Source organism: Oncorhynchus clarkii, chromosome 7 (assembly GCF_045791955.1).
Source record: "Oncorhynchus clarkii lewisi isolate Uvic-CL-2024 chromosome 7, UVic_Ocla_1.0, whole genome shotgun sequence".
NCBI lineage: Eukaryota > Metazoa > Chordata > Actinopteri > Salmoniformes > Salmonidae > Oncorhynchus > Oncorhynchus clarkii.
Genome location: NC_092153.1, coordinates 68,857,159 through 68,883,902, shown reverse-complemented (window position 1 = coordinate 68,883,902; position 26,744 = coordinate 68,857,159). Strand labels below are relative to the sequence as shown.

Here is a 26,744-nt window from a genome sequence, read left to right as displayed (position 1 = left end):
TAATGGAATGCATTTGCGAAAGGGCGAGTTCACCTTGGATAGGTGGAGTTTGCACATTTTAGACAGGTCCTTAACTGAAATCACCCACCCGGGTCATGCAAAACGAACTGGCTGACTGAAGGGGGGGGAGGGGGGGGGGGGAAATCACGTAATCCACTACTGCATCCTATCAATATGTTACATAAACCTAACCCAGCTGTTAGGAATGCAGAAGTAGACTTCTACTGAACTGCAACAGAATATACATCCCCAGCATAAAAAAAAATGTTAGTAGAAAACTCAGATTATATTTACACAATGTTCAAATATTTATTTCAAACAGACAGCATCTCAAAGAGAAACAAGAAAAAAAAAACATCCAGATGAAAGAGCTCATGACTGTTTTAGTTTTCTGGATTCATTTTTTATTTGAGTAACAAAATGTGAAGTGCCCTCAGCAAACTCCACACAAGTATTCCAACCTGCTGTGTCACAAGTATTTACACCACAAAGGGGTTTCCCTCAGTCCTTCCTTAGACCCCCAATTAATTCATCCTTGTATACATCCTTGTATTTCCATGGAAGTCTCTTGGTGTCAAGTTGTCCCAAGTTCTAGTTTGTCAGTTTTAATATTTAAAATATTTACAGAGTCCAGTATTCCAAAAACTCTTAAATCCCACTGTTGGTCGTATAATGCGGAAACAGATGGAAGGGAACAGCCTTGTCTTGTTTAAGTAGAGAAATGGAACAGAGCTGGTGGAATCAAAAGGGGTTTGTTAGGCTGATACAGTCCTCTCTACAAGATCTCAGTGCATCCCAAATGGCACCCTATCCCCATATGGTGCATTACTTTTGACCAGGGCCCAAAATATTGCACCATATAAGAAATAGGATGCCATTTGAGACGTGCCCTAAAAGTTTTTGAAAGTTCCTTCTTCCTCTATGGGAAAGGCTGAACAATGAAATTTGTTTGTACATAATCACTGTACTTAAAAACACACATTGAAATGTCTATTTTTGCCATTGTTTAATGGCTTCCATGATCCTTTCTTATGAAGATTTTTTTTTAAAAGAACAAAAATCATTAAAATGATGAAGAATAAAAGGCCACCCACAAAGTCACTCATTCTTCTTATTCATCAAACATCAAAAATGTTTCTTCAAAGTAACTCCCTAGGTAAAAATAAACTCCCCAATAAATACAAATACAGCAGAGATATAGGGTTCTGGTGTAGTCCATCCCTGAGCTCGCTCTTTTGAGAAGGACAAAAATACCAGACAGGTGTGAAAAAAAAATAAGACGTGACTTGGAAAAAGTTTGAATAGCACGTTATTCCCAAATGTTCCCGTGTCTCCAGGAGCAAAGATCCTGCCATTCCTCTTGTTTCCTGAGGCTCAACTTGGTGTACATCCACTAATAAGAAGATGTGGTTCCTTTTCCCCGCTGGAGGGGGGTGGGGGTTGTTACACAGAGGTGATGACAATCATGAGGTGAGGGGAGATATTGGAGATCCGGTTGAGGAGGTCAGGGGCTAGCCGGGATAAGTGGCTCTCTGAAAACTCACATGGTGGGAATATCTGCAACACATAGGCAGGCTGGAGAAGAGAGATACAAATTGATCAGTTGAAAGACTATGCGATCTAAAGACATGCTCCAAAATGTAAAACATAACATTTAATTTGTACAGTGGGGCAAAAAAGTATTTAGTCAGCCACCAATTGTGCAAGTTCTCCCACTTAAAAAGATGACCCTTGTAATTTATCATAGGTACACTTCAACTGTGACAGACAAAATGAGAAAAAAAATCCAGAAAATCAGGACCAGGACCTGAAATGCTTCTTACGAAGCCACTCCTTCGTTGCCAGGGCGGTGTGTTTGGGATCATTGTCATGCTGAAAGACCCAGCCACGTTTCATCTTCAATGCCCTTGCTGATGGAAGGAGGTTTTCACTCAAAATCTCACGATACATTCATTCTTTCCTTTACACAGATCAGTCGTCCTGGTCCCTTTGCAGAAAAACAGCCCCAAAGCATGATGTTTCCACCCCCATGCTTCACACTGTACCAGTGCCTTGCGAAAGTATTCGGCCCCCTTGAACTTTGCGACCTTTTGCCACATTTCAGGCTTCAAACATAAAGATATAAAACTGTATTTTTTTGTGAAGAATCAACAACAAGTGGGACACAATCATGAAGTGGAACAACATTTATTGGATATTTCAAACTTTTTTTACAAATCAAAAACTGAAAAATTGGGCGTGCAAAATTATTCAGCCCCCTTAAGTTAATACTTTGTAGCGCCACCTTTTGCTGCGATTACAGCTGTAAGTCGCTTGGGGTATGTCTCTATCAGTTTTGCACATCGAGAGACTGAAATTTTTTCCCATTCCTCCTTGCAAAACAGCTCGAGCTCAGTGAGGTTGGATGGAGAGCATTTGTGAACAGCAGTTTTCAGTTCTTTCCACAGATTCTCGATTGGATTCAGGTCTGGACTTTGACTTGGCCATTCTAACACCTGGATATGTTTATTTTTGAACCATTCCATTGTAGATTTTGCTTTATGTTTTGGATCATTGTCTTGTTGGAAGACAAATCTCCGTCCCAGTCTCAGGTCTTTTGCAGACTCCATCAGGTTCTTCCAGAATGGTCCTGTATTTGGCTCCATCCATCTTCCAATCAATTTTAACCATCTTCCCTGTCCCTGCTGAAGAAAAGCAGGCCCAAACCATGATGCTGCCACCACCATGTTTGACAGTGGGGATGGTGTGTTCAGGGTGATGAGCTGTGTTGCTTTTACGCCAAACATAACGTTTTGCATTGTTGCCAAAAAGTTCAATTTTGGTTTCATCTGACCAGAGCACCTTCTTCCACATGTTTGGTGTGTCTCCCAGGTGGCTTGTGGCAAACTTTAAACAACACTTTTTATGGATATCTTTAAGAAATGGCTTTTTCTTGCCACTCTTCCATAAAGGCCAGATTTGTGCAATATACGACTGATTGTTGTCCTATGGACAGAGACTCCCACCTCAGCTGTAGATCTCTGCAGTTCATCCAGAGTGATCATGGGCCTCTTGGAGCTGAAAGTTTAGAGGGACGGCCAGGTCTTGGTAGATTTGCAGTGGTCTGATACTCCTTCCATTTCAATATTATCACTTGCACAGTGCTCCTTGGGATGTTTAAAGCTTGGGAAATCTTTTTGTATCCAAATCCGGCTTTAAACTTCTTTACAACAGTATCTCGGACCTGCCTGGTGTGTTCCTTGTTCTTCATGATGCTCGCTGTGCTTTTAACGGACCTCTGAGACTATCACAGTGCAGGTGCATTTATACGGAGACTTGATTACACACAGGTGGATTGTATTTATCATTATTAGTCATTTAGGTCAACATTGGATCATTCAGAGATCCTCACTGAACTTCTGGAGAGAGTTTGCTGCACTGAAAGGGGCTGAATAATTTTGCACGCCCAATTTTTCAGTTTTTGATTTGTTAAAAAAGTTTGAAATATCCAATAAATGTCGTTCCACTTCATGATTGTGTCCCACTTGTTGTTGATTCTTCACAAAAAAATACAGTTTTATATCTTTATGTTTGAAGCCTGAAATGTGGCAAAAGGTCGCAGGGTCGCAAAAGTTCAAGGGGGCCGAATACTTTCGCAAGGCACTGTATGGTGTTCTTTGGATGCAACTCAGCATTCTTTGTCCTCCAAACACGACGAGTTGAGTTTTTACCAAAAAGTTCTATTTTGGTTTCATCTGACCTTATGACATTCTCCCAATCTTCTTCTGGATCATCCAAATGCTCTCTAGCAAACTTCAAACGGGCCTGGACATGTACTGGCTTAAGCAGGGGGACACGTCTGGCACTGCAGGATTTGAGTCCCTGGCGGCGTAGTGTGTTACTGATGTAGGCTTTGTTACTTTGGTCCCAGCTCTCTGCAGGTCATTCACTAGGTCCCCCCGTGTGGTTCTGGGATTTTTGCTCACCGTTCTTGTGATCATTTTGACCCCACGGGGTGAGATCTTGCGTGGAGCCCCAGATCGAGGGAAATTATCAGTGGTCTTGTATGTCTTCCATTTCCTAATAATTGCTCCCACAGTTGATTTCTTCAAACCAAGCTGCTTAACCTATTGCAGATTCAGTCTTCCCAGCCTGGTGCAGGTCTACAATTTTGTTTCTGGTGTCCTTTGACATCTCTTTGGTCCTGACCATAGTGGAGTTTGGAGTGTGACTGTTTGAGGTTGTGGACAGGTGTCTTTTATACTGATAACAAGTTCAAACAGTTGCCATTAATACAGGTAACGAGTGGAGGGCAGAGGAGCCTCTTAAAGAAGAAGTTACAGGTCTGTGAGAGCCAGAAATCTTGCTTGTTTGTAGGTGACCAAATACTTATTTTCCACCATAATTTGCAAATAAATTCATTAAAAATCCTACAATGTGATTTTCTGGATTTTTTTTCTCATTTTGTCTGTCCTAGTGTAAGTGTACCTATGATGAAAATTACAGGCCTCTCATCTTTTTAAGTGGGAGAACTTGCACAATTGGTGGCTGACTAAATACTTTTTTGCCCCACTGTATGTAAATGTTAAGTTATCAAAAACCAGCAGTAGCTGAATGTTTGCAAAAACAGACAGACATCTACAGTAACAAACAAGCAGAGAGACTCACCTGATTGGAGCCTGGGTTAGGGACATTGATGATGCCTGCAGCCAGCTTGGCCTGCAAGTAGTTTATGAAAGCGGTCCTTAGGGCCTGGGTCTGATTCAGGACATCGTCCTGGTCCCGTCCACAAGGCAGAGCTAGCAGGAGACAGAACTCACTCTCTCCCTGCAGGAAACAGGAAAAGAAAACACATTAAAACAGACACGTGATGTACATGAACTTGAGAATTTCTTCCTTAAAATTGAATTGGTCGCATTCACTACCAAAAGTAAGTGGACACCTGCTTGTCGAACAGCTCATTCCAAAATTATGGGCATTTATGTGGAGATGGTCCCCCCTTTGCTTCTATAACAGCCTCCACTCTTCAGGGAAGGCGTTTCCACTGTTGGAACATTGCTGCGGGGACTTGCTTCCATTCAGACAAGAGCATTAGTGAGGTCAGGCACTGGTGTTGGGCAATTAGGCTTGGCTTGCAGTCAGCATTCCAATTCATCCCAAAAGGTGTTTGATGGGGTTGATGTCAGGTCTCTGTGCATGCCAGTCAAGTTCTTCCACATCGATCTCAAACTATTTCTGTATGTACCTCACTTTGTGCACAGGGGCAATGTCAAACTGACCAGGAAACAGCCTTCCCCAAACTGTTGCCACAAAGTTAGACGCACAGAATCATCTAGAATGTCACTATGTCAGGTTGGATGGGTCAAGTCCGGGCTCTGGACATTCCCGAGACTTGTCCCAAAGGCACTCCTTTTTGACTTGAGTGATCCTAGTGATCGCGCGTTATGAATTTGGATTACTGGGCTAAACGCGCAAACAAAAAGGAAGTATTTGGACATAAATGGACATTATCGAACAAAACAAACATTGTGGAACTGGGATTCCTGGGAGTGCACTCTGATGAAGATCAACGGTAAGTGAATATTTATAATGCTATTTCTGACTTCTGTTGACTACACAACATGGCTGATATCTGTTTGGGTTGTTTTGGTCTCTGAGCGCCGTACTCAGATTATTGCATGCTGTGCTTTTTCGGGTAAAGCTTTTTTGAAATCTGACACAGCGGTTGCATTAAGGAGAAGTGTATCTATAATTCCGTGCATAATACTTGTATCTTTTATCAATGTTTATTATGAGTATTTCTGTAAATTGATGTAACTCTGCAAAATCACTGGATGTTTTGGAACTACTGAACATAACGCACCAATGTAAACAGATTTTTTTATATAAATATGAACTTTATCGAACAAAACATACATGAATTGTGTAACATGAAGTCCTATGAGTGTCATCTGATGAAGATCAAAGGTTAGTGATTCATTTCTCTCTATTTCTGCTTTTTGTGACTCCTCTCTTTGGCTGGAAAATGGCTTTTTTTCTGTGACTTGGCTCTGACCTAACAATCGTTTGGTTTGCTTTCGTCCTAAAGCCTTTTTGAAATCGGACAATGTGGTGGGATTAACAAGAAGAGTATCTTTAAAATGGTGTAAAATACTTGTATGTTTGAGGAATTTTAATTATGGGATTTCTGTTGTTTTGAATTTGGCGCCTTTCACTGTCACTGGCTGTTGTCCTGTTAGCGCACATATGTCAGAGTCAAGGCCCGCGGGCCACATCCGGCCCGCAAGAAGGTTTTTTACGGCCCCTGGGATGATCTTGATTTATTATTAGAACCGGCCCGCAGCAAGCCGGCAGCCCGCAGATCTTTTACACGCACCAATACTACATTTCCCACAATGCAAAGGTGACGCACCGAGCAGTAGGCTGCTTCATTTCAATATTTATTGGCACAGCAGTCGTCAGCATCACAGTAAAATTAACTTTCAGATACCCATCAAAAATGGCAAAACGGAAGGTGGATACTGAGAACCGGGGGTTTCAAACAAGGTGGGAGTCGGAGTATATGTTCACGAAGGTAGCTGGAAAACCTGTGTGTCTTCTGTGTGGAGAAAGTGTGGCGGTACTGAAAGAGTATAATCTGAGACGACATTATGAAACGAAACACGCGGACAAAAACAAGAATATGGACATGGAACAAAGGCTACAAAAGGCAGAGGAATTAAAACGAGGCCTCAAATCTCGACAGGCTCTGTTCAAAAAAGCCAAATCACAAGGCCAGGCTGCTGTCAAGGCCAGTTTTATTTTGGCAGAAGAGATCGCTAAATCAGCCCGGCCATTTACGGAGGGGGATTTCATCAAAAACTGCATGATTAAAGTTTGTGACGAAGTTTGCCCAGAAAAAAGGCAACTCTTTTTAAATGTGAGTCTGAGCAGAAACACCATTGCCGAGAGAGTAGACCAGTTGTCCATCAATCTAAAAGAGCAGCTTGTGAAAAAGGGAAAAGATTTTATTGCATATTCCTTGGCTGTGGATGAGAGCACCGACATTTCTGACATTGCCCAGTTGTCAGTTTTCATCCGCGGAGTGGACTCCAGCCTAAGCGTGACAGAGGAGTTTTTGGCTTTACGTCCTATGCATGGCACAACTACGGGGCATGATTTGTATGAAGAGGTGTCAAGATGTGTAAATGAGATGGAGCTGCCTTGGGAAAAACTTGTGGGTTTGACAACCGACGGAGCACCTGCGATGTGTGGACACAGGAGCGGACTGGTGGCGAAGATACGGGAAAAGATGCAAGAGGAAAACGCGACAGGTGAGCTGACAGCTTATCATTGTATCATACACCAGGAAGCGTTGTGCGGTAAAGCCTTGAAAATGGAGCATGCAATGAGCATCATCACGCGCATATAATATTTCAGTTGAGTGGATGATAGAAAATTGCTATTATTGTTTTTTCTTTGAAGTAAATTTAGCCCACTTTTGCTAAAATAGAAAATATAGTCTACTGATGGTGCCTTGAATACCGGTTTCTTTCATTTAATGTTCATGTTATGGGGATATTTATATAAAGGAAATTTGTCTTTTGTGTCTGTTGAAAATTAAAGATTACTGACAGAGCCATAAGAAAATATTGCTTTATTTATCTGATCATATTGTAATATATTTGTTAGGTTTTCAGTAGGTTCAATTAGGTTCACTAGACTATATGCGTCATTTAAAAATTTTTCAATGAACATTCGAACAGTCCGGCCCTCGTCTTGTAGCTGATTTTTTTATTTGGCCCTCCGTCCATTTGACTTTGACACCCCTGTGTTAGCGGGATCTCAGCCCAAAGAGGTTTTAAGCATGAAACATACATCTCTGCCTTATTTTTCCCAGGAGAGTTTTTTATTCCTGTCTGTGCAATGTACTGAGAACCCAGCTGGCTATATGGACAGGGACAGTATACCCGGAGAGAGCCATGATTCCGTAAATCAGAGTGTTACTTTATTGTCCAGGGACTGAACATTAGCGAGTAATATACTTGGAAGCGGTATGAACAAATGCTCCAATTCAGGAATGTTAGTGCCGCTCTAATATCCAAAAGTTATTTCTGGCTGTATGTAATAGTGCAAAGGACGTTCTGAGCTAATAATGTGAGAAATAACTCAAAAAAAATGTACACTAAAGTTGCTTATGAGCCATGAACAGGGCGACCATGTCTATCGGCACCATCTCGCCAGTCCTTAATGATTGGACCATTACTTTAGTTACCGAGTGACTAGTTTAGTGACTAGGTTAGTGAAAAGTGCTCCTCATCAAGTAGCATCCACTCACTTGCTGTTTGCATCCACTTACACTGGGCCAAGTTAACACAATTTAGGATGAACTCATCCTCATGATAGGGAAAATAACTTACCGTCATTCTTCTAGCCACACCATCCAGTTGTGATGCCTCAAGTCTCATTCTCTGGACGATACGAAGCAGCGCTCCTCCCTCTGGTAAGGGCAGCGATCGTAGAGCCAATGCTTTGTTGCCACAGACAAAATGCAACTGGACAGCAGCTTGGTCATTCTTCAGTGCTAGCAGCCCTTGCCACACTATCGGGTACTTCTGCTCAAACAGAAAATAAAACAGTGATGCAAAATGCTATTTATTTTTGTAAATATTTAAAATAATATAAAAAAAAATAAAAAAAAATGTGAATAGTCTACCTACACTACACTTTGTCCTGACAACTTTGCCCAAAGCTCTTGCCCCATACCTCTCTGATCCTGTTCAGTTGTCATTCTGGTTTTACACTGGTTTTACTGTCTCTAATTCGCTGTCTGTTCCCCATTTCCATAAATCCTTAAGTGACTCACCGTGAGCAGCTGCACCATGTTGACAGGTTGGTGTCCAACTTGTTTCACCTTGCCATCAGCTTGTGACTGGCTGGGGTCTGTACCCTGAGGCCCAGAAGAGTGATTTTAGTATAAACAAGTTGTTTTTCCAAACATCATTCAAGACACTACCCCGTGATCATTATCAAATTGTGCAGAGATATAGTACACTGAATAGTGTTTAACTCACTAAGGCAGAAGTGATATTGATAGGTGCCTGGTTGACCCCAAAAGAAGTCTCTGGGATCTGGGAATGGACGGCCCGGGTGTTGCTGTACATTCCTGGATACTCTGAGAAGGAAGCTCCGGTCCCTGATGGCAGCAACTGCACCCTTTGTGGGGACGCCATGGCGGCCATAGATGGCCGAATCCCCATCATCCCATCCTTCAGAGGAGAGTGTGGGCTCTTGACCTCCTGTGGCTTTGTGCCATCCTTCTCAGAAACACCTTTAGTCAGCAGATGTGCCCTGGGGGACAGGGACGATGTGATATTGGTAGATGTCGAAGAGGGTGGGACAGTCTCTTGGATGTGTCCCTGGTGTGGTTCTGAGGCAGAGCGCTCTCCCTGCGGGTGGTGCATGAGCACACGCATGTCCCTGGGTGACATGTACGAGTCCAGCTGTAGCCCGCTACGTAGAGCTCCGCGGGGATCCACCTGCATAGTCTCTGGTTTCAGCTGGGTGGCAGATGGTCTCCCTGTGGCCTGATGGAAGCGTCTGGCATCCTCTTGCTCTCCCTCGTGGCCCCTTACATTCCCAGGGTTAACCTTGAGGACCATGTCTCTGCCTACCGCCTGGGGCGAGGTGGGACGTTGCTGGAGAGGACCAGACCAGGGAGAGGCAAGAGGGTCTCCATGAATTCCAAAACTCATCACAGAGAGGGGTGGTGTGTTCACCCTGACCTCTCCTTGGACAAGGTGCCCCATGGGGATTGCTTGGGAGACACGATGGGGTGACATCCTGCCAATGCCACTGTGAGCACTGTGAGGTTGCATGATAACAGACTGCTCAGGGTGGTGGACACTCGTGACATACTGCTGCATGGCGGGAAGGCCAGAGGGCAGCATCCCAGGGAGGCCTTTCGGAGAGGAGCCGCCAATGGGAGAGGACACTTTAGTGAACGGAGAGTGTGGGTGGCCTGACTTGCGAGGAGAACGGGGCTCCTGTTTGACCCCACTGAGATGTGATGGAGTTCTGTCAGTGGCCGAGCCGGAAACAAAGCCTACGTGGTTGCCAGCCGGAGAGGGCAAGTGGGGGCTCATTGCAGGACTTATGGCAGAGTTCCAAGATGGTTTACCCCCATCAGCAGTCATAGCATCAGCCCCATCCACTTTTTTTGGATGCTTCAATAACATTGTGAACTCTGGATGATGGTAACCCATCACTTGTGGACTACTAACCGTCTGCTGGAGCCTCTTCACAACTCCTTGAGGCCCTGATGGGTAGGGAGATTCTAACTTATCCATACCAGTGTTTTCTTGTTTAATAGCGGACACAGGTTGTTGCGTCTTAGGATGCCCATGGTCTGTCTGTATTTGAGGACACTTTGGAGTGTTTGACTGAGAGTGGGTATACATCTCCTGTTTTATTTGGGGCATGGACACAAGCTGCTGAGATTCCATATCAACTGCAGTAGCTGGTGGGATCTGGCTGATTTTGGCACTTATCCTCTGTGGTCCCTCCTTGATCTGCCCTGAGTGACTCAGCACCACCACTCCCTCTGAGGTATTGACCCTTAGACCTGGGATAGAGCCCGTACCCAGACCGGAGCTCTCAACCAAGTACCTCCCAGCACTTCCACCCTCCTCACCAACTGATGGTCCATGGTACAAACCACTGTCCCTGTCCTCCATGCTGGGCGGCCTGTATGCCTGCTTGGGAAGTGGCATGTCCACACAGGGATTTCTGTCAACCGACATATTAACTTTCTCCATGTCGGGTGGATTGCAAACACGACTGATAACAGAAGTGGCAGTGGAGGCGATAACAGAAATCACAGACTTCGACTCAGGGGATGGTAGTGAGGCTGGGGGCCGGACTACAGGCTGAGCTGGATGAGATGGCAGCCTGTTGTCATTTAGAGGGGCCTTACTAGGTACAACAACCATTGGAGTATTACTATCAGAAGGGTGTGGAGGATCCCTAAGGGACGAGGTGCCCAGATTGGAAGGAACAGTACTACTGCATGGGACTGGGAGTGAAACATTTTTGTGCTTCATGAGAATCCTACGCAAGTCACTGATGTTGTGATCAGTCTCCATGTGCTCAGTGTCAAGGGGAAGTCCTGGGTTCTCTACGGGAGCTGCTGATGCTCTAGGAGAGGAAGGGACAACTGCATCCTTGGACTGGTTGAGCCAATCTGGTGGGGAAACTGGGATCCTGCTTGGCTGTGTGGTTCTGATGTTTGGCCGGGTTGGGGGTGGAGAAAGTGAGGGTGAGATGCACTCCGGTGGTGGTGGTTGTGTATGAGGCTTGGTGAGAGTGGGACTTTTGGTTGTGGGGCAGACAGGTTTCAGATGTTTAGGTGGAGGTTGCTCTGCAGGGGCTGGAGGCAACTTTGATTCTTTAGGCATGTCTGTAGTCTTGGGAGCCAAATGCACCGTTTCAGGCTTCCAAGAGGTGGCTGTAATGACACCAGCAACTGTAGATGAGGGAATACTTTCTGGAACAGGCTGTTCGTTGGAGGGTGTGCTGTCTGATGTGATAACAGAGGTGTTCTCCGGTTCTGATGAACTTTCTTTTACAACATCCTTTTTGTTAGACTTTTGGCTCTTAGACCGCTTCTGTGTTTTAGCTCTGCCCTTAGCACCTTTCCTGGGTGTGGTTGGGAAAAAGGACTCCCCCTGAACAGGAGATATGTTAGTCACAGGTTCAGCTCGCTTGGTCGGCTGGATGAAGGTTGGAATCTCTAGATCTGAATCCACAACAGCACTATTTACCGGTTCTTGAGGCAGAGGGACGGCTATATCCTCACCCATAATGGAATCAATCGCAGCAGCAAGTTCATACTCACTAGCAGGATTGGCTGGTTTGTCTTCCTCAGTCTCAATTTTTAATTCTGCAGGTGGTTGGGCAGGTGGAGTGGGTGGCTCAGCTGGGAGGGTTGGGTCTGTCAGTTTAGCAATGTTCTCCACAGCTTGCTCCAGCTCCTGTTCCTGTTGTAGCAAAGTTTTAGGATCTATTGGAGGCTTATTCTCTGTCGTCACCCCATCTTTATCCTCGTTGCTAGAACTCACATCTTGTCCTGGACTAGACTCTAATAATAATGGGTCATTAGTAGGTTCGCCTGGTTTAGTCTTTTTAGAAGAATCATCCTGATTTCCAGGTTCTTCATCCCCCATTTGAAGTAAATCTTTCACCTCAGTGACATTTAGTCTGATCTTGAGGTTCTTGAGGACAGGAGATTTTGGAATCCGTGTCAAGCGTGGGGCTTTTCCTCTCCCACTCTTCTCCAAAACAGGCTGTTCTTCCATGACTGGAGGTTCAGTCTCTTTCTCACCTAATTTAGTTCCACTGGCTTTCTCGTCAATAGGGTCATTTTTCTGCCCGTCTTGATCTCTTGATTTCTCTGTTCCTAGTTGTTGCTTGACATTCTCCTCTTTTTTTGTCACAACTGGCACCACATAATCTTCTTTACATGAGACAGTGGAATCTGGCATGGCCAAATTGTCCTCCTCTGTAAAATCTATCGGTTGAGCAACATCTTCAGGGGGCTCAGTTTTTCCCCCCTTCCTACTGGATCCAGTCACTGTGGGCGTGGGTAACTGACTTGCCAACACTTTATGACCATGAGGAGAATGTCTGCCTTTTGACACTTTTGAGATTCTTTCACTACTCTCTGATTCATTGAAGTCCGTATCCTTGGTCTCCATTTTTGATCTATCCCCTTTAGCTGTTAACATGTCCTCTCCTTTTTGACGATTCTTAGGAGGACGTCCCCGCCTTGAGGTGATAGGTACAAGTGAATCCTGTTCTAATGGTTGCTGAGGGGCTGCTTCTTTGTCTTTGTCTCCACCTCGCTTTCGTGCAGAACGTGGTGACTCAGTTACATCCTTTCCAGCCCCCTTAGTGGTATCTTCCTCAACTGGGGTGGCATATACAGATTTCACATTTCTACGCCTTGCTCTTCCAACATATATACTTTGCTCTGTGCCATGCTCGGGGTCTGCACCATGTATGGGAGACTTGCCTGTGGATTTGGAATCCAAGCTTCCCTTCAAAGACTCCGCTCTAGGGGATGATGCACGCTTTGTGCGTTCACTCTTGCGTGTAAGTGGTTTCTCTGAACTATTTGCTGAAACCAAAGGTGTCAGTGGGACTTGAGTAGGAGACTTACTCTTTTTGTTCTTGGACTTCTGTGGTGAAATTGACTCATCCCTGGTTTCATTATCAACAAGCACCTGTATCTGATTAAGATCAAGTTTCTTTTCCACCTCTGTATGAGTGTCTGTATCTTCAGTGTTGGTATCCTCTTTTGACATCTCATCAACAAGGTTAGGTGGTGTGGAACTTTTCAATTCAGGTGGTAATTCAGGAGGTGCCAGCTCAAGCTCAGAACGACTCAATAACGTTTTATGAATATGGCAATCACTGTTGGAAGACTGCTCAGGGGTCAATGTTTTAATATCCTGAGCTATATCTTTAGACTTCTCTTCACTAGGGAATCTTTTAACTTTTCTCACCAAACGAATGGGCTCGGGGGCTACTAAATTAACAGAAGCAGGGGGAGACATCGAACGGGGAGACAGCTGTTCATTTTTTATGTTTTCTTCTTTAGTCAAAGGTTCTAGAGCAGCTGGCTCTAGGGATGGAGTAAACATGACACGTGTTTCCACTGGTGGAGACATCTCTTTGGGTGGAAGGAGTGGAGATATCTGCTTGGGTGGAGACATCTGCTTGGGTGGAGACATCTGCTTGGGTGGAAGGGGTGGAGACATCTGCTTGGGTCGAGACATCTCCTTGGGCATAAGTGGGGGCTGGGAAATCATGTTCTCAGCTGGGCTAATAGGTTTAATCTCTGGATCCATGACAAGTTCTGAGGTTTTAGGTAACTGCAGAGGTTGCTGTTCTGCCTCAGGTGACTTCTCCACCCTATTGTCATCTATGGAATCTGCCTTTTTCACATCCGGTAGCGGTTGGTCTTTCTGCTGTTGAAGCCGTGTGAACTCCAAAAAGCGGCTATGGAAGAGGACAACTGGTTCTGTGTCAGGCTGCCCGTCTGTCAGGCCTTGCTGACCAGTTTGCTGACCCTGACTCTGCTCAGGATCCTCATGTTTTCGCTCAAGGTGCTGAAGACGCCTTGAGTCCTGCTCAAATATCGAGCTGTGAAGGAAACGTGAGGCAAACAGTTCCCTGCGTTCATGTTCCTCTGGCTTGGGCTTGGGCTCTTCCTTCCGGTCATCTAGTTTGTCTTCAGACCCACTACTGCGAATTTTCTTCTTCTTCATGTACCAAGAGGGTGTAGGTCGAGGTGCTGACTCAACCTTTTCAGTATCTTTCCTACTGCGTAAGCCAGCAAAGTGTGAATCATAGTCCAAGAAAGACCAGTTGTCCTCCCTAGAGGAGGACAGAGACTTTGCTCGCTCTAGCAGGGCCTTGGTATCTGGTGTGATGGTTTGGTCAAGTGCAAAGGAGTAGAACTTCATCCTTTCCAAGGTGGCAAGCTTAGGGTCTGAAAATCTGTCCACTCTCTGCCTGTCAGACAAAGGTACCGAAGTGGAGGGCATAGGAGAGTGTGGTTTGTTCTCTCTATCCTCCTCAGAATCGGATCGTACTTCCCCAGGCTCCAAATCATGCACAATTCCGTACTCCAAACGCTTGCGATGGTGTGGATTTTTTGCAATGCCTCTTGAGAAGTTTAAGTCGGGTAAAAAATCTTGCTTGACTCTGCTTTCCCAACGTTTTTCCCGCTCTTCCTCACTAATTTGTAAAGGAGTGTTTGACTTGGACATTTGCATTGTATGTGTCCTTTTGACTGCCAGCTCCAGGTCTGGGTGGCTTTTATCCTCAGTTTTAACCTCCCTGAGGTGTGAAGATACCGCAAAGTCCTCTTCAGCATGATGAGAAAAGTGTTGCAAGCCTGGAGATGCAGTGTTGTTCCACTCAGGATCTTCAGCACGACGAGAGAAGTGTTGCAAGCCTGGAGATGCAGTGTTGTTCCACTCAGGATCTTCACTCTTTTGCCGGAAGCTCCTGTAGACACGGTCCCCCCTCTTGGCACTAATATCTGCATCAAATTGCTCTAGTTTCTTGAGTTTATGAGATGGGAAATTATCTGTGACGTCTTGAGGTGGCTTGCCCACTTCATGTACCAGACTGCGGTGTTCAAGATCCTCCCTTTCTAAGTCTTGTGGACTTCCTGGTTTTTCTTGTTTGTCTGGCTCTTGGAGCTGTTGGTGAAGTCTCCTCTGCTCCATCTGTTTGCGGTAACTCTGGGAGAGGTCAATATCCAGAGGCTCTTCCTTGACACCCATGTCATTGTCCTGTGCACCATATTTGAAAGGGCTTGGTGGATCTTGATCTCTTGCATTATCCTGATCCATGTTCCCATCGTGGGAGAACCTTCTAGACATGCTGTGGCGTTTTGAGTCTATAGGGTCCATGCTCCCCTCGGGCAGCGCTTCCTGTCCTCTCATTACAGGATCCTGACTACCAGGAAACACCAGCCTCTCCGTTTTGGATCTTGAATCCCTCCGCTGGGAGTCTTTTTGTTGAGCCTTATTGTCGCCATCCGTCTCTTTTGAAAAGGCAGTGCTTGCTCCAAAGTCTGGGGGTTGACTCCCATCCTCCAGCCTTCTCCTCTTCTGCCGAATGGTCCTCCCACTGGCATCTCCAAAGCGCCTCTTTCTCGCAGCCAGCCGATCAGAATCCAGTGATGGATCTTTCCCATCATTTCCAGTGTCAGACTTTTGGTGTTTCTTGGACCGTGTTTTAACATCCTTGTCTGCGATTTCACCTTTCCCTGACTCAAGTCTCTCACTTTTTACAGGCTCATGGCGAGAGGTTGACGCTGTCGGATCTGAAGGAGGAGGGTCATTGTCACCTTTATATATCTGTCTCTCAAGGCTGTCTTGGTCCGACACCTTTCCCCTTCCAGAGCCTCCATCCAGGCTGGGATCTAGCTTGGTCTCAGATGGTGGGATGCCGGGAGATTGCACCTTTCCTTTCCTTGATTTACTCTTCTCCCCTTTTTCTTTGTCACCTTTCTCCTTTCGCCTTCCCCGCTTGCTTTTCTCAGCCCCAGCTCCACGCTCAGGTTCAACCAAGTGGGCGTCTTTTTCCAACCTCTCACTCTTAGAGCTGGCTCCATGTTCCAATGGAGGAGCCTTGTCAGCCTTGTCAAAGCGTGGTGGTGAGAGTGAGCTGCAACTACCACTTCGCTCAGAGGACTGGCTGTAGACCTGTCGCTCTGGGTCTCTGTGAGCACGCTCAGATGGTGAAGGGGAGGCAGAAGGGGTGATCGGGCGCCGTGGATGAGACGGGCTCCACCTGACTCGGTCTGCCTCAAAGCGCTCCCGCTCCCTTTCTCGCTCCCTCTGGATGTATGTGTATTTCCGAATGTCCTGCTCAAAAGGATCTCGATAATCCCTGAACTCCCGAGGGTCCTCATGATAGCGTGGGTCAAAGTGTTCTCCCTGGTAATGCTCCAACTCCGAATACCGCTCACGGCTGCGGGCGGGGTAGTCTCTGTGAGGGTCTTCGGGGTAAATGGTGCCAGGGGTGCGTACATTCTCAAAGTAAGCTCTTTCTGCTGAGAACTCATGGTATGGAGGTCTTGGTCGTTCCTCCCTGTAAAGCAGGGGGTTGTGGAATAGGAGGGGGGAAAAAATGAAGTGAGAACCAATAAGTACACCAGAAAACAAGTAATTCAAAGTATTCCCTCCATTCATCTCGCATCACAAATGTGAACCTTACCTTCTTTCAGTTGGAATTTCATAGAAGTCTCTAATGTCTTGCCCAGAGGCTTGCATAGAGCGATAAAAAGCCATCTGACTCTCTTGGCTGGCAAAATCCACCTGCAAATAAACAAATTAGCTCCCTTCATCTGATTTACTGTTAAAATGTCAGTCACTGATTGATTAATGAAACATATTTATTCATACTTTTATTTTGTTGCCTCCAATCTTCCAGCCTTTGGTCTCCCTGACAGCTGCCTGTGCAAAATCTGTGTTGTTATACAAGATGAGAGCCATCCCCTTCAACCTGTCAAACACCACCTAAAGGAAGAAAAGCAGAAATCTTGTTGAGAACAACTTCTCTAATATAGTATCAAAAATGTCAGGGATTCCAAGAACATTGGGGAGGGAAAAAAGGGTAGACCTTGACTACATGTCCATAGCGGCAGAAGTGGCGTGTGAGATATTGCTCTGTGATGTTGGAAGCCAAACCGTCCAGCCAAACACATGTTGTGGGCATACTCTTTCCAAAACCCAGCTGGAAAGGAGACCGAAAACACAGGATGTAAAAACATTGACAATAATAATTGCGGAGGGTAGTTCTGCATCACTGAACTCAATTCCTTTTGTACCAACATGGATAACTAGAGGTAAGGGCAATATAGATTTATGAATAATACCTTGAGCCGGTTGCTCCCTAAATACTCTCCATCCATCTTCTTTATAGCTTTGCAGACACTGGCAATATCAGAATACTGCACAAAGGCATATTGAGGAATACCATTGACTTTTTTAATGTCAATATCCTGTATGAGGGATGACAAAATTAATAAATATTTAAAAGAAAACAGGCAATTCTCTGGCATTTTTTTTTAGAAGAGATATTTAACTTGCACAACCCATCAGTGTGCAGTAACATACATACCACAATCTCTCCAAAGCGCTGGAAGATATCAAGGAGCTGTTGGTAACTGGTGGTCTTCTCCAAGTTGCCGATAAACAGGGTCCTTGTGGCCTTGGGGTGGAATTCATCAATCCGTCCATCTAATGGCCTGAATTCATTCTCGCTCTCAGTTTCTGAGGGAAAGACTTCTATTACAATCACTAAACAAGACAATAGAAGTACACTCAACAGTATGTGAATGACCGCTCATTACAACTCCATTAGGATTTAAGGCCCAAGCTCAAATAATGAAAGAATTACAGATGTTACATTACAACACTAAAAAGTTTCATACCAGGGCCGTTCCAGACAGAAACCTCGATCATCATGCCGAAAAAAAGCTTTCCTTTGGAGACGTTGAGGGCTTTCTCTTGGTCTTCCTGCTGCCTGAAGAACACCAGACCATATCGGTCCTCTGAAGCCCCGTGGATCTGCACAGATGTCACTTTCCCATGTTTCTTGAACTCATGGAACAGTCCATCTTTCAAACTTGTGTCTGGAAGGGGAAATGGACAGTTAATTGATGCTTGATATGGGTCATACAGCTGCCGTGAGGGACAAAATAAAATGTTAGGTCAAGGTGGAGAATGGGGGGGGTGCTTTGATTAGCTACCTCTACAGCTGAACATGTAGACACGAAATGGCAGAGGATTACGATATTTATTGGTGACCCCCTTCATAATGTCATAGTGCCCAGCAAAGTGTAACCAGAATGTCAAGGTGCACAGCAAAGTCCAGACAGACTGCATGTTTATGAGTATGCTGCTAGGTATTGGTACTTACCTGTGGAACGCACTGGTAGGTTCTGCACCCTGATGCCAAAGCTTCTGCGTGGCTCATCACCTTCCATCACCATGGAACAGGGCTGAGAGGGAGGTGCATGTGTAGCAGAGGACTGAACAGAGCGTGCACGAGACCCTTCACTTGAACTGCTGTTTGAATCGCTGCTGCCAAACGGACAAATGTGAGGAAAGAGAGGGGGTAATGTTCAGAGGGTCTTCAGCTAACTTGACTAAATAAAAGGGTACATTTGTATGCATCTTAAGTCAGCGATATTCTCTCCATAATCCTAGAGTCAAGCAGGATATTTTACAACTGGATAAGTGGAATATGTTCCCTTATCTTGCTACATTCTCTACAACATAGGCTAATTGACTGATGTGTGCTCCATCCATACAAACAATAACATTCACACCATCACAAAAGCACATCCTACCTGCCACTGCCAGTGCTGCTGGTGCTGCTGACAGAATCAGAGCTAGAGGACCTACTGCAGGACCTAGAGCACGGACCTCTTTCAGGGGAGAGGGGGGCTCTTTTGGGGGAATGGGGGGCTTTGGGTGTTTGTCCCGTGGTCCTTTGCGGGGAGGGGTGTCGAGACTGTGAGGAATGAGATGATCGACTGCGGCGGTGATGGTAAGTCCTGTCAACACGACGTCCCCTGTCATCTCGATAGGGGTCGCGGCGTGCAGCACTAGACAAGGTGAAGGGATCTCCTCGGATCCTGGACTCAAAATGAGGCTCTGGGGTTTCAAAGCTCCCCCCCATTGCACTGCTACTTCCAGGGCCAGGGCTAACTCCAGCTGCAAACATGGTGCGATCACGGTAATAGTCTGCGTTGTAGTGGCGCTGTCTATCAAAAGTGCCAGTGCGCTCATGGTGTCCATAGGGGCTGTGATCATATGCACGCTCCCGAGTCTCTGAGCTGGTGGAAGACACAGGCAAAGGATGGATGGATAGGGGAGAGAGACAGAGTAGATATAGAGAGGGCGAGTGTTAGTGTGACTCCAAAAATACAGATTAGTTCCAACACACAATGAAGTTTAAAATAGGCAGTGCACTGTTAAAATGTCAACTTAAATACACACAAACAGGGACCCCGCTGAGCACGGGTCTATGAAGATACAGGCCAATCATATGCGATTCCAGTAGAAGCAATAGAATATACGAGGGGCATTTGGTCAATTCAAACTTATGTAATTTCAAACTACGCATTTCTCTAGTATAGGCTACTTATCGTAATGAACGACACCAGCAAAATTCCTGCGATAACTGATTGGTGTCGATAACTTTCTATTTATCGTCCCAGCTCTAGCATAGAGTAAGGTAACCCTTGGATAGGTTTAGTTTCATAAGGGCCATGCTTGAGACTCAAAAATGCATGAACACACATTGTGAGAATTTCTTTGTTGGCCAAACGTAACACAACCACATCTGTGAAACTATTGAACTCCATTGTTTGCATTTATTCTAATTATCTAGAAGCTGTGTCATATCACATTTGTCAGAGTGAGCAAGTGAGTTCCTACTGAGATCAAAAACAATTTCTGAATTAAGTAAGAACAGTGGGTCTTGGCAGTTGAGGGAAATCCTGGTGGACCTGCTAGATCTTAACTAGTCTATATTAAGCCACCTAGTAACTAAGAGAAAAAGCAAGAAAGGGAGAGAGAGACAGAAAAAGTGACAGAAAAGAAAAAGAGAGCAAGGAAGAGAAAGAAAAACAAGCCCTCTGGCCCAAGCAGCTGCATATTTTCTCTCTAAAAGCTCTAACAATTAGTGCAGGAGACGAGGAAAAGAGACGCAGTGGGCAGGACAATACCAACCTTTTCCAAAAGCAGTAACCGAACCTATAATCCCAAATACAATCTAGGTCGTCAGAATTGTGTGAGCCGGAATAAAAAGCAACAAAAAAAAAAACTTGAGCAAAAAGGTTATTTTGTCTTCATGTGTATAGAGTCTGATGTTCGAGTAGAACACTGGGTAGGGTAGGCATCGTAGGTATAATCCACCATCTCTTAATCTCTTCGTTTGATGTAAAAAGAAAGAAAACAGCCAAAGAAATATATTTTATGACAACGATTGATACAGGTTTAATTTGAAAAAAAAAAAAAAACATGAGTCCCACTTAAGGGCATAGCGGTGCATTTCAAAAGTGACACTAGAGACCGGATAGACTGAAAACATATCCAACTTGCTAGAAAAAAGGAACAAGTCTGAGTTGTCTGCATATTACTGTCCAAAATAGAGATCTGTATTATTCCTCTTCAAAACTAGCAATCCAGTTTGCATACCCTCCAGTAAAAAAAAAACAGTATCTTCTCTCGCCATAATGCACGAATAATCCTAGTCCACTGCAACGTAATTAATTCCTTAAAATATCACTATTACATATCCCAAGGGGAAAATAGACAGTCTACTCCCATCACTGTGTAGATGACATCTTCAGGCTTCATTCAGTTTTCTTTGAAAATGAAGACGTTTCTGTTCTTTGTTAGTAACCCCAAATACTGATGCTGAGAGGATATACAGCTAAATCCACACTGAAGCAGAGTAATCCAACAAAAGAAGTGCGGTTACACCTGTGTACATCCTATACCCAACATCCTTACACCCAATGTGGGGGTTACTTCCATGAGGCAGGTACATCCATAATGCATGTCTTCCGTTGTCTTCATGGCCATCTCTCTGAAAAATATTCCAATGGAATTTCTTGATAGGTGTTCCTGTTACTCCTCAGTTTCTCTTTAGTTCCTTTTGATATAAACTCCATACTAAATTACAATTATACCCTGTAAAATGTAAATTCCCTTGTCTGAAAATGATCAACTAGCTGTGAATGATGTATTGATGGGGCCCTGTGATGACAACTAGCCAACTTACATCCATACGATGGCAACTTACATCCCTTGGTCCATGATGTTATTTAAATCCAGACGAGTAGCAGATATCCTTGGTTTGGAGACTTCCAGAAAAATGCTCTCTGCCCAGCAGTGGAAAGGTGGTGAGGAAAAACCGACAATCCTCCCTGTCTTCTCTGATGAATAGTCCATAGGTGAATAAACCTGCCTGAATATAATTCTCAAGAAAATATAGGGGTATTTAATCCATCCAGGCACCGATTTACTTCCAAAGAACGACGATCCCAGGTAAATCGCGGTTAGAATCCATGGTTTGTAAAATAAAAATATCCGAAAACTCACCAGGATAAAATCCAACAAATGTGATATATCCAAACTCACCAGGATATTCCCCACAGGTGTAATATCCAACGTGAAAGCAGGATACGTCTCACATAATAAATCCAAAATTTTGAATAATACCTCATACATCCATACCTCTTTAATGACCAATAGATTAGCATAAACAATTAACTTAGATCCAGCAAAAAAAGGCCAGGTCTGTGCAGATGGTAAAGGGATTGTTCCCTAGGTTACCTTTATGTAAAACTGTAAGGAATCTATTGCCCTTGATTTATTAATAACCCAACAATGAAATGATGTTATTGCGGGATAAAATATATATATATTTTTACTGACACCACGATCCCCCAGTACTTCAGAGGGAGACTATGTCCACTTACCAGTCTCTTATCCGTTCATACCGCCCCTCTCTGGTGTGGAGGGACACTGGGGGGCCAAACACTGGACCCACTGCCCCCCTAGAGAATCCTGAAACATCCCGCCCGTGACTGCTCGAAGGGGGGTTGTCATCAAGGCCCCGAACAGCACTAGGGACAGACCCAGGTTCGTTGTAGTCAGTGCGCAGGTCTCTGTCCCCCATCTTGTTGACAGCATTGTGAGCCTTCTGTGCACTTTTGATATCCACAAAATCCACAAAGGCTGCCACGCCGCCCTCCGACCCTCGCTTCCGCAGGACCTTGACGCTCTCGACACGTCCATAGCTGAGGAGCAAGAACAAAGAGAGAAAATATGTCACACTATTGAGATACTATGTACGCGTCCATTCAGACTTATGATATGCACAATAATATAATAGCTAGCCTAGTAGGTAGATTTTTAAACAGCAAAGAAAGCACAGGAGCCCGATTTTGCCTGGGCCAATTTGTCAAATTAGCATTAAAGGGAAATCCACTTATTATATGTATGTATATGCATGTATGTATGTGTGATATTAAACTTTCAAGAAGCAGATGTGGCCGGTGTCACTTTACTTCTTTAAAGTCCAATATCTTGAAAACTTGACTGCTGACATGCAAAGCATTGGGACTCTATCAACAGTGGACTAAGTAAAAACCCCACCAAACAATACTTTTGAGTAGACTTTCCCTTTAAAAATGGAGGCCCAAGCATTTTGGCGCCTTTGTGTAGTGAACTTTAAAAAAAAGAAAATTACTTTTCTCAACTTAAAGTTGTTCTATTCCTTTACTAAATCATCTTACATAGAATTTGAGGGTCAGTGCAACCTGTGGATTACAATTATACTTTAATAGGAATCTATTATTAGTGTGAAAATAGGGTGTTCTGCTGTTATTTTGAAGTCATTGAAAAAATGCCAAGAACTCAAATGTTGGTTCTTCAATAGTTGCACACTTTCACTGAAACACTAGATCCATGTGTTGGTGTACAGTGCTCATGTTCACTGAATCTGGCATTTAGCTGAAAGCCAGTTCAAAGAACCTAACGTTAGGCTCAAAGTAGCTGATTACGATGTAAATAGTTTCAAATAACGTATCATAACCGCAAGAAAGTAGCTACCTCCTTGCCACTTTAAAGCATTAGAATATTGAGGGATCCAATAACGTTACCTGGCACACGCTTACGGATCGAGCAGAGAGATTGATGATTATGATAGCCACTTTTCGGACCATTTGAACCGCTAAACATTGCAGTTAAGGCGTGATGAATTGTGCAGTGAACGAGCGATAGAATCAAGAAGCCCATATGTTACACGAGGGCTTTCATCGTGTTAGCACGTTGATTAACTCGCCGCCAGGCAATCAAACCCGATATCGTCCGCTAGGTAATTATGGCAGCTAACGAAGCTAGCAGTAGCATCGGAGGAACGTGGAGAAACCATGCATTTAGCGATAAAGTTAGATGACTTTGCATTATTCAGTAATCCGACCAATGATTAACACATAGCCCCTACTAAACATAACTAGTAGATGTGTTACCACATCCTTCAATAATACAATTTGCTACCTAACTAGTATGGTAGCTATATTTCTGCTAGCTTGCTGAACTAGTTACCAAGGCATTAACTGATGTAGCTAACGACGTCGTTAACGTATATCAAGTGAGCAAACGACAAAATGGTAGCTAGTTAGCTGACAAGCTAGCATTCAGTGGCATTTCAGCTTGCTGGATTCCAATAAATTGTGAAATTCTGGTATGTTGTGTGTTTGTTAAAAATATCACGGGGGAAAAAATATTAAACAGAGACCATTTGGTGTTGTATCTTGAAGATGGCTAACGTTAGCTAGCTCAGATAGCTAGCTATTGGACACAGAGCGCGCTGCCTCTCCTCTTGCGTAACTTACCGTTTAAAATGTTCGACAATTTTCTCCTCTCGAACATGTTCGGGTAAATTTCCCACCCAAAGGTGCCTGGTTTCCCGAACCATCATGTACGTTACTTTCCCCCTTCATACACATATGCTCTAGCAAGTTTTGATCTCCGCCGGTCGGGAAGTCCGCCTTACAAAATGAACGACGAGTGATTCCGTGTAATTTTTTTTATTTTTTTTTATCTTGGCCTAGTAAACTCGGTTCCAATGCCTCCGAATGTGTGTGTGTTCTTCCCTGTGACGACGGCTTCGTTTCTCATGATTTGCGCGCTCCCGAGATCATGCGACAGCTATTCGAGAGCAATTTTCCGTGTTTTTTACATTTCATAATAATGTAGCAGTCCTTTGACTTTGCATTATAAAACACATCTATGCAGCATCAGGGGTTGTAATTAATCGAGAAGTCATCCAGACTTCGTTACTATGTTGCCTGAGGATGATCTGTGATTATATGCTCCCCAAAATGGATTATTCCAAGGCAATCCTGTGCTGACAAGGTATGGCACGATCTTTGCCTGCAGTGAATTGACAGGATAAGCGTAATTCTTCCCAAATCAAAGAGCCTTTATTTGTATAATTGCTTTGTGAATATTCTATTTAAATGGAGGTTGGTTAAGCAAGTAATCTTTGTAGGTCTAAATCATGGAGGTTTTAATGACACCTCTACTGTGTGTGCTCTGATATTGCATAGCACACCATGTCCACCCCTATCATTGTTTATGTTCTCAGAACTATACAGCCCCTGGGTTTATTCCCCTTGCATAGATCCTGTTTTCCTTACATATAATTTATTTCATTATTGAATTAGCATGTGTGTTGTGTTCCCTTGAGGAAATTATGCATGAAGCCATACAAAGAACATGCTTGTCTGAAAAAAGCTTGATGACATGGATAGAGGCAGAGCAGCGCAAAGCAATACTGTATAATATATTTGTTTATTTTGTCATATGAAAGGCTATATTGAGAATGGACACACAGCACTGAGCACTACATAATATTCCAAGAATGCATACCACAAAATACTTAGGACACCTGTTTTTTCCTTGACATAGACCAATCAGGTGAATCCAGGCAAATATTTTTGATGCATTTACTAGTGTGGGTTAAAAACTAGTTCAAAAGTATCAAGTATGAAATAAGTATAGGAGGCAATTGACAAACATTTATTGCTACATAAGGGATAATTGCAAATAATTTTTAAATACTGTGATTAAGAAAGTGTGTGACATTCAAAGTCCAAATACTTATTCCCATGATGCAGAATTAAGAAGACCTGTCTTCTCTCCCAGTTTCATAGATAGTTCTCCTTTACAATCCAATCAGGACTGTTGACTTTCAGCTTGCTTCTACATTGGCTCCACTGCACATTTGGATGTCTGTGCTGTGAGCTCTAGCTCAGTCCCGTCCTGGTTCCTGCCTGGGCCCATATTCAGTGTTTCAGAGTAGGAAAGCTGATCTAGGATCAGGTCTGCCCTTTGTATAAAAGCTTATTAATCTAAAAAGCCAAACTGATCCTAGATCAGCACTCCTTTTCTGAGACGCTTTATTAATACGGGCCCTGGTTCTGAGTTCAGTATTAGAGCTGGGCAGACTGAACCGTGGTCAGGTGACAACATAGAGAATGATAGAGGCCTCTAGTGGCCAAAAGGCCATTTTAGCATGAGCAGCGCTATTGAGGACTTCCACCATTTTAATGTAGTCAACTGGGTGGGACTTCCAACATCGTTGGCTGATCCCTCTTGGTGACCCTGTTGGAGTCATGTGCAACAGGATCATCAGGAGGGATCAGCCAATCGTGAAGAAGAAAATTGAATACTTCAAAATGGAGATAGTCTCAATGCCCATGCTGTCACAGACGACCATAATGGCATTGATACAATGAATATTTTCAATTACAACAACATCAACCCCATTTAGTAGCTCTCATCAAGTGATCCTGATATATGAGTGTGTCAGAACTTGGAACAGAAGATGGAGATTTGTGTAGCTATCTGTGTGCCTGTAGTAATCCCAGAGGCAATACACTTCCCCAACCTCTCCCTGAGCAAAGCTCTGCTCTCCAATTGGTTGGCTGCATGTTGCACAGATAAAGCAAAGTGGGTGGTAAACTCTTTCCAGTGCACAGATTATCTGGTCTTTGATAACTTCCCCACACACCCAGCAAAGTTCCAAACTGGCCTGAAGGAAAGAAAGTAGTTTATCATCGTTTATTGTCTTCATCATCATAAAGACGAAGGATCTTAGTTTGAGCCAGTTTATTACAGCAGGAGGGAAAATCAAGTGAGAAATTTCAGAAGACCATAACCTTAATTATAATCACCATATTGACTTCACTAACAGTAAATATACTAGTTGACACATACTGTACTGACACTCACTCAGCAGTAGTTTGGAAAGGGTATGGAGACTGGACACGCAGCGACCAAGACCCTGCTGCTGATGGAGATCACACATACTGACTCAAGGTAGTTGGGGAATGGGTGGGGGAGCTGGACAATAATAGGCTAATGATGATTATGAAAATTACGTTTCCACTACCTCTATGATGAAGACATCTCAAAGTGGAAATTACAAACTTCAGAAGCCTTTTTAAACCTCAAGTATACTATATGTTTTTCATTTCCTGGAAAAGTTATCCTGCAACTTGGTGATCAATTTAAGATCCTATATCTTAAAGTCATCATCCACTATATTTCTTGTTCCTTCCCAGAAGGGTCTTCTTACTCAGCCTGGTCTCATGGACTAGACGTAACATAGTA

The 26,744-nt window shown here is 44.0% G+C and overlaps 1 protein-coding gene across 14 annotated transcripts; it reads right to left on the bottom strand.

Moving 5' to 3' along the window:
• Window positions 1–289: 289 nt before the first annotated feature.
• LOC139413734 (msx2-interacting protein-like) lies at window positions 290–24,242 on the bottom strand. 14 transcript variants are annotated; one of them, XM_071161441.1, is made up of 16 exons: window positions 23,960–24,240; window positions 22,040–22,360; window positions 18,896–19,384; window positions 18,463–18,626; window positions 17,975–18,175; window positions 17,662–17,813; window positions 17,417–17,542; window positions 17,161–17,274; window positions 16,944–17,057; window positions 16,756–16,856; window positions 14,981–16,629; window positions 9,033–14,920; window positions 8,825–8,908; window positions 8,379–8,573; window positions 4,648–4,806; window positions 290–1,575 (listed from the first exon to the last, which is right to left on the bottom strand). In XM_071161441.1, the coding sequence occupies exons 1-16, from the start codon at window positions 24,043–24,045 to the stop codon at window positions 1,444–1,446; spliced, it is 9,975 nt and encodes a 3,324-aa protein (XP_071017542.1). In that variant the 5' UTR covers window positions 24,046–24,240; the 3' UTR covers window positions 290–1,443. The 14 variants fall into 14 exon arrangements, with proteins under 14 accessions (XP_071017542.1, XP_071017543.1, XP_071017548.1 ...); XM_071161442.1 differs by having other exon boundaries at window positions 18,463–18,623; window positions 23,960–24,209; XM_071161447.1 differs by having other exon boundaries at window positions 9,033–16,629; window positions 20,283–22,360; window positions 23,960–24,242.
• Window positions 24,243–26,744: the final 2,502 nt, after the last annotated feature.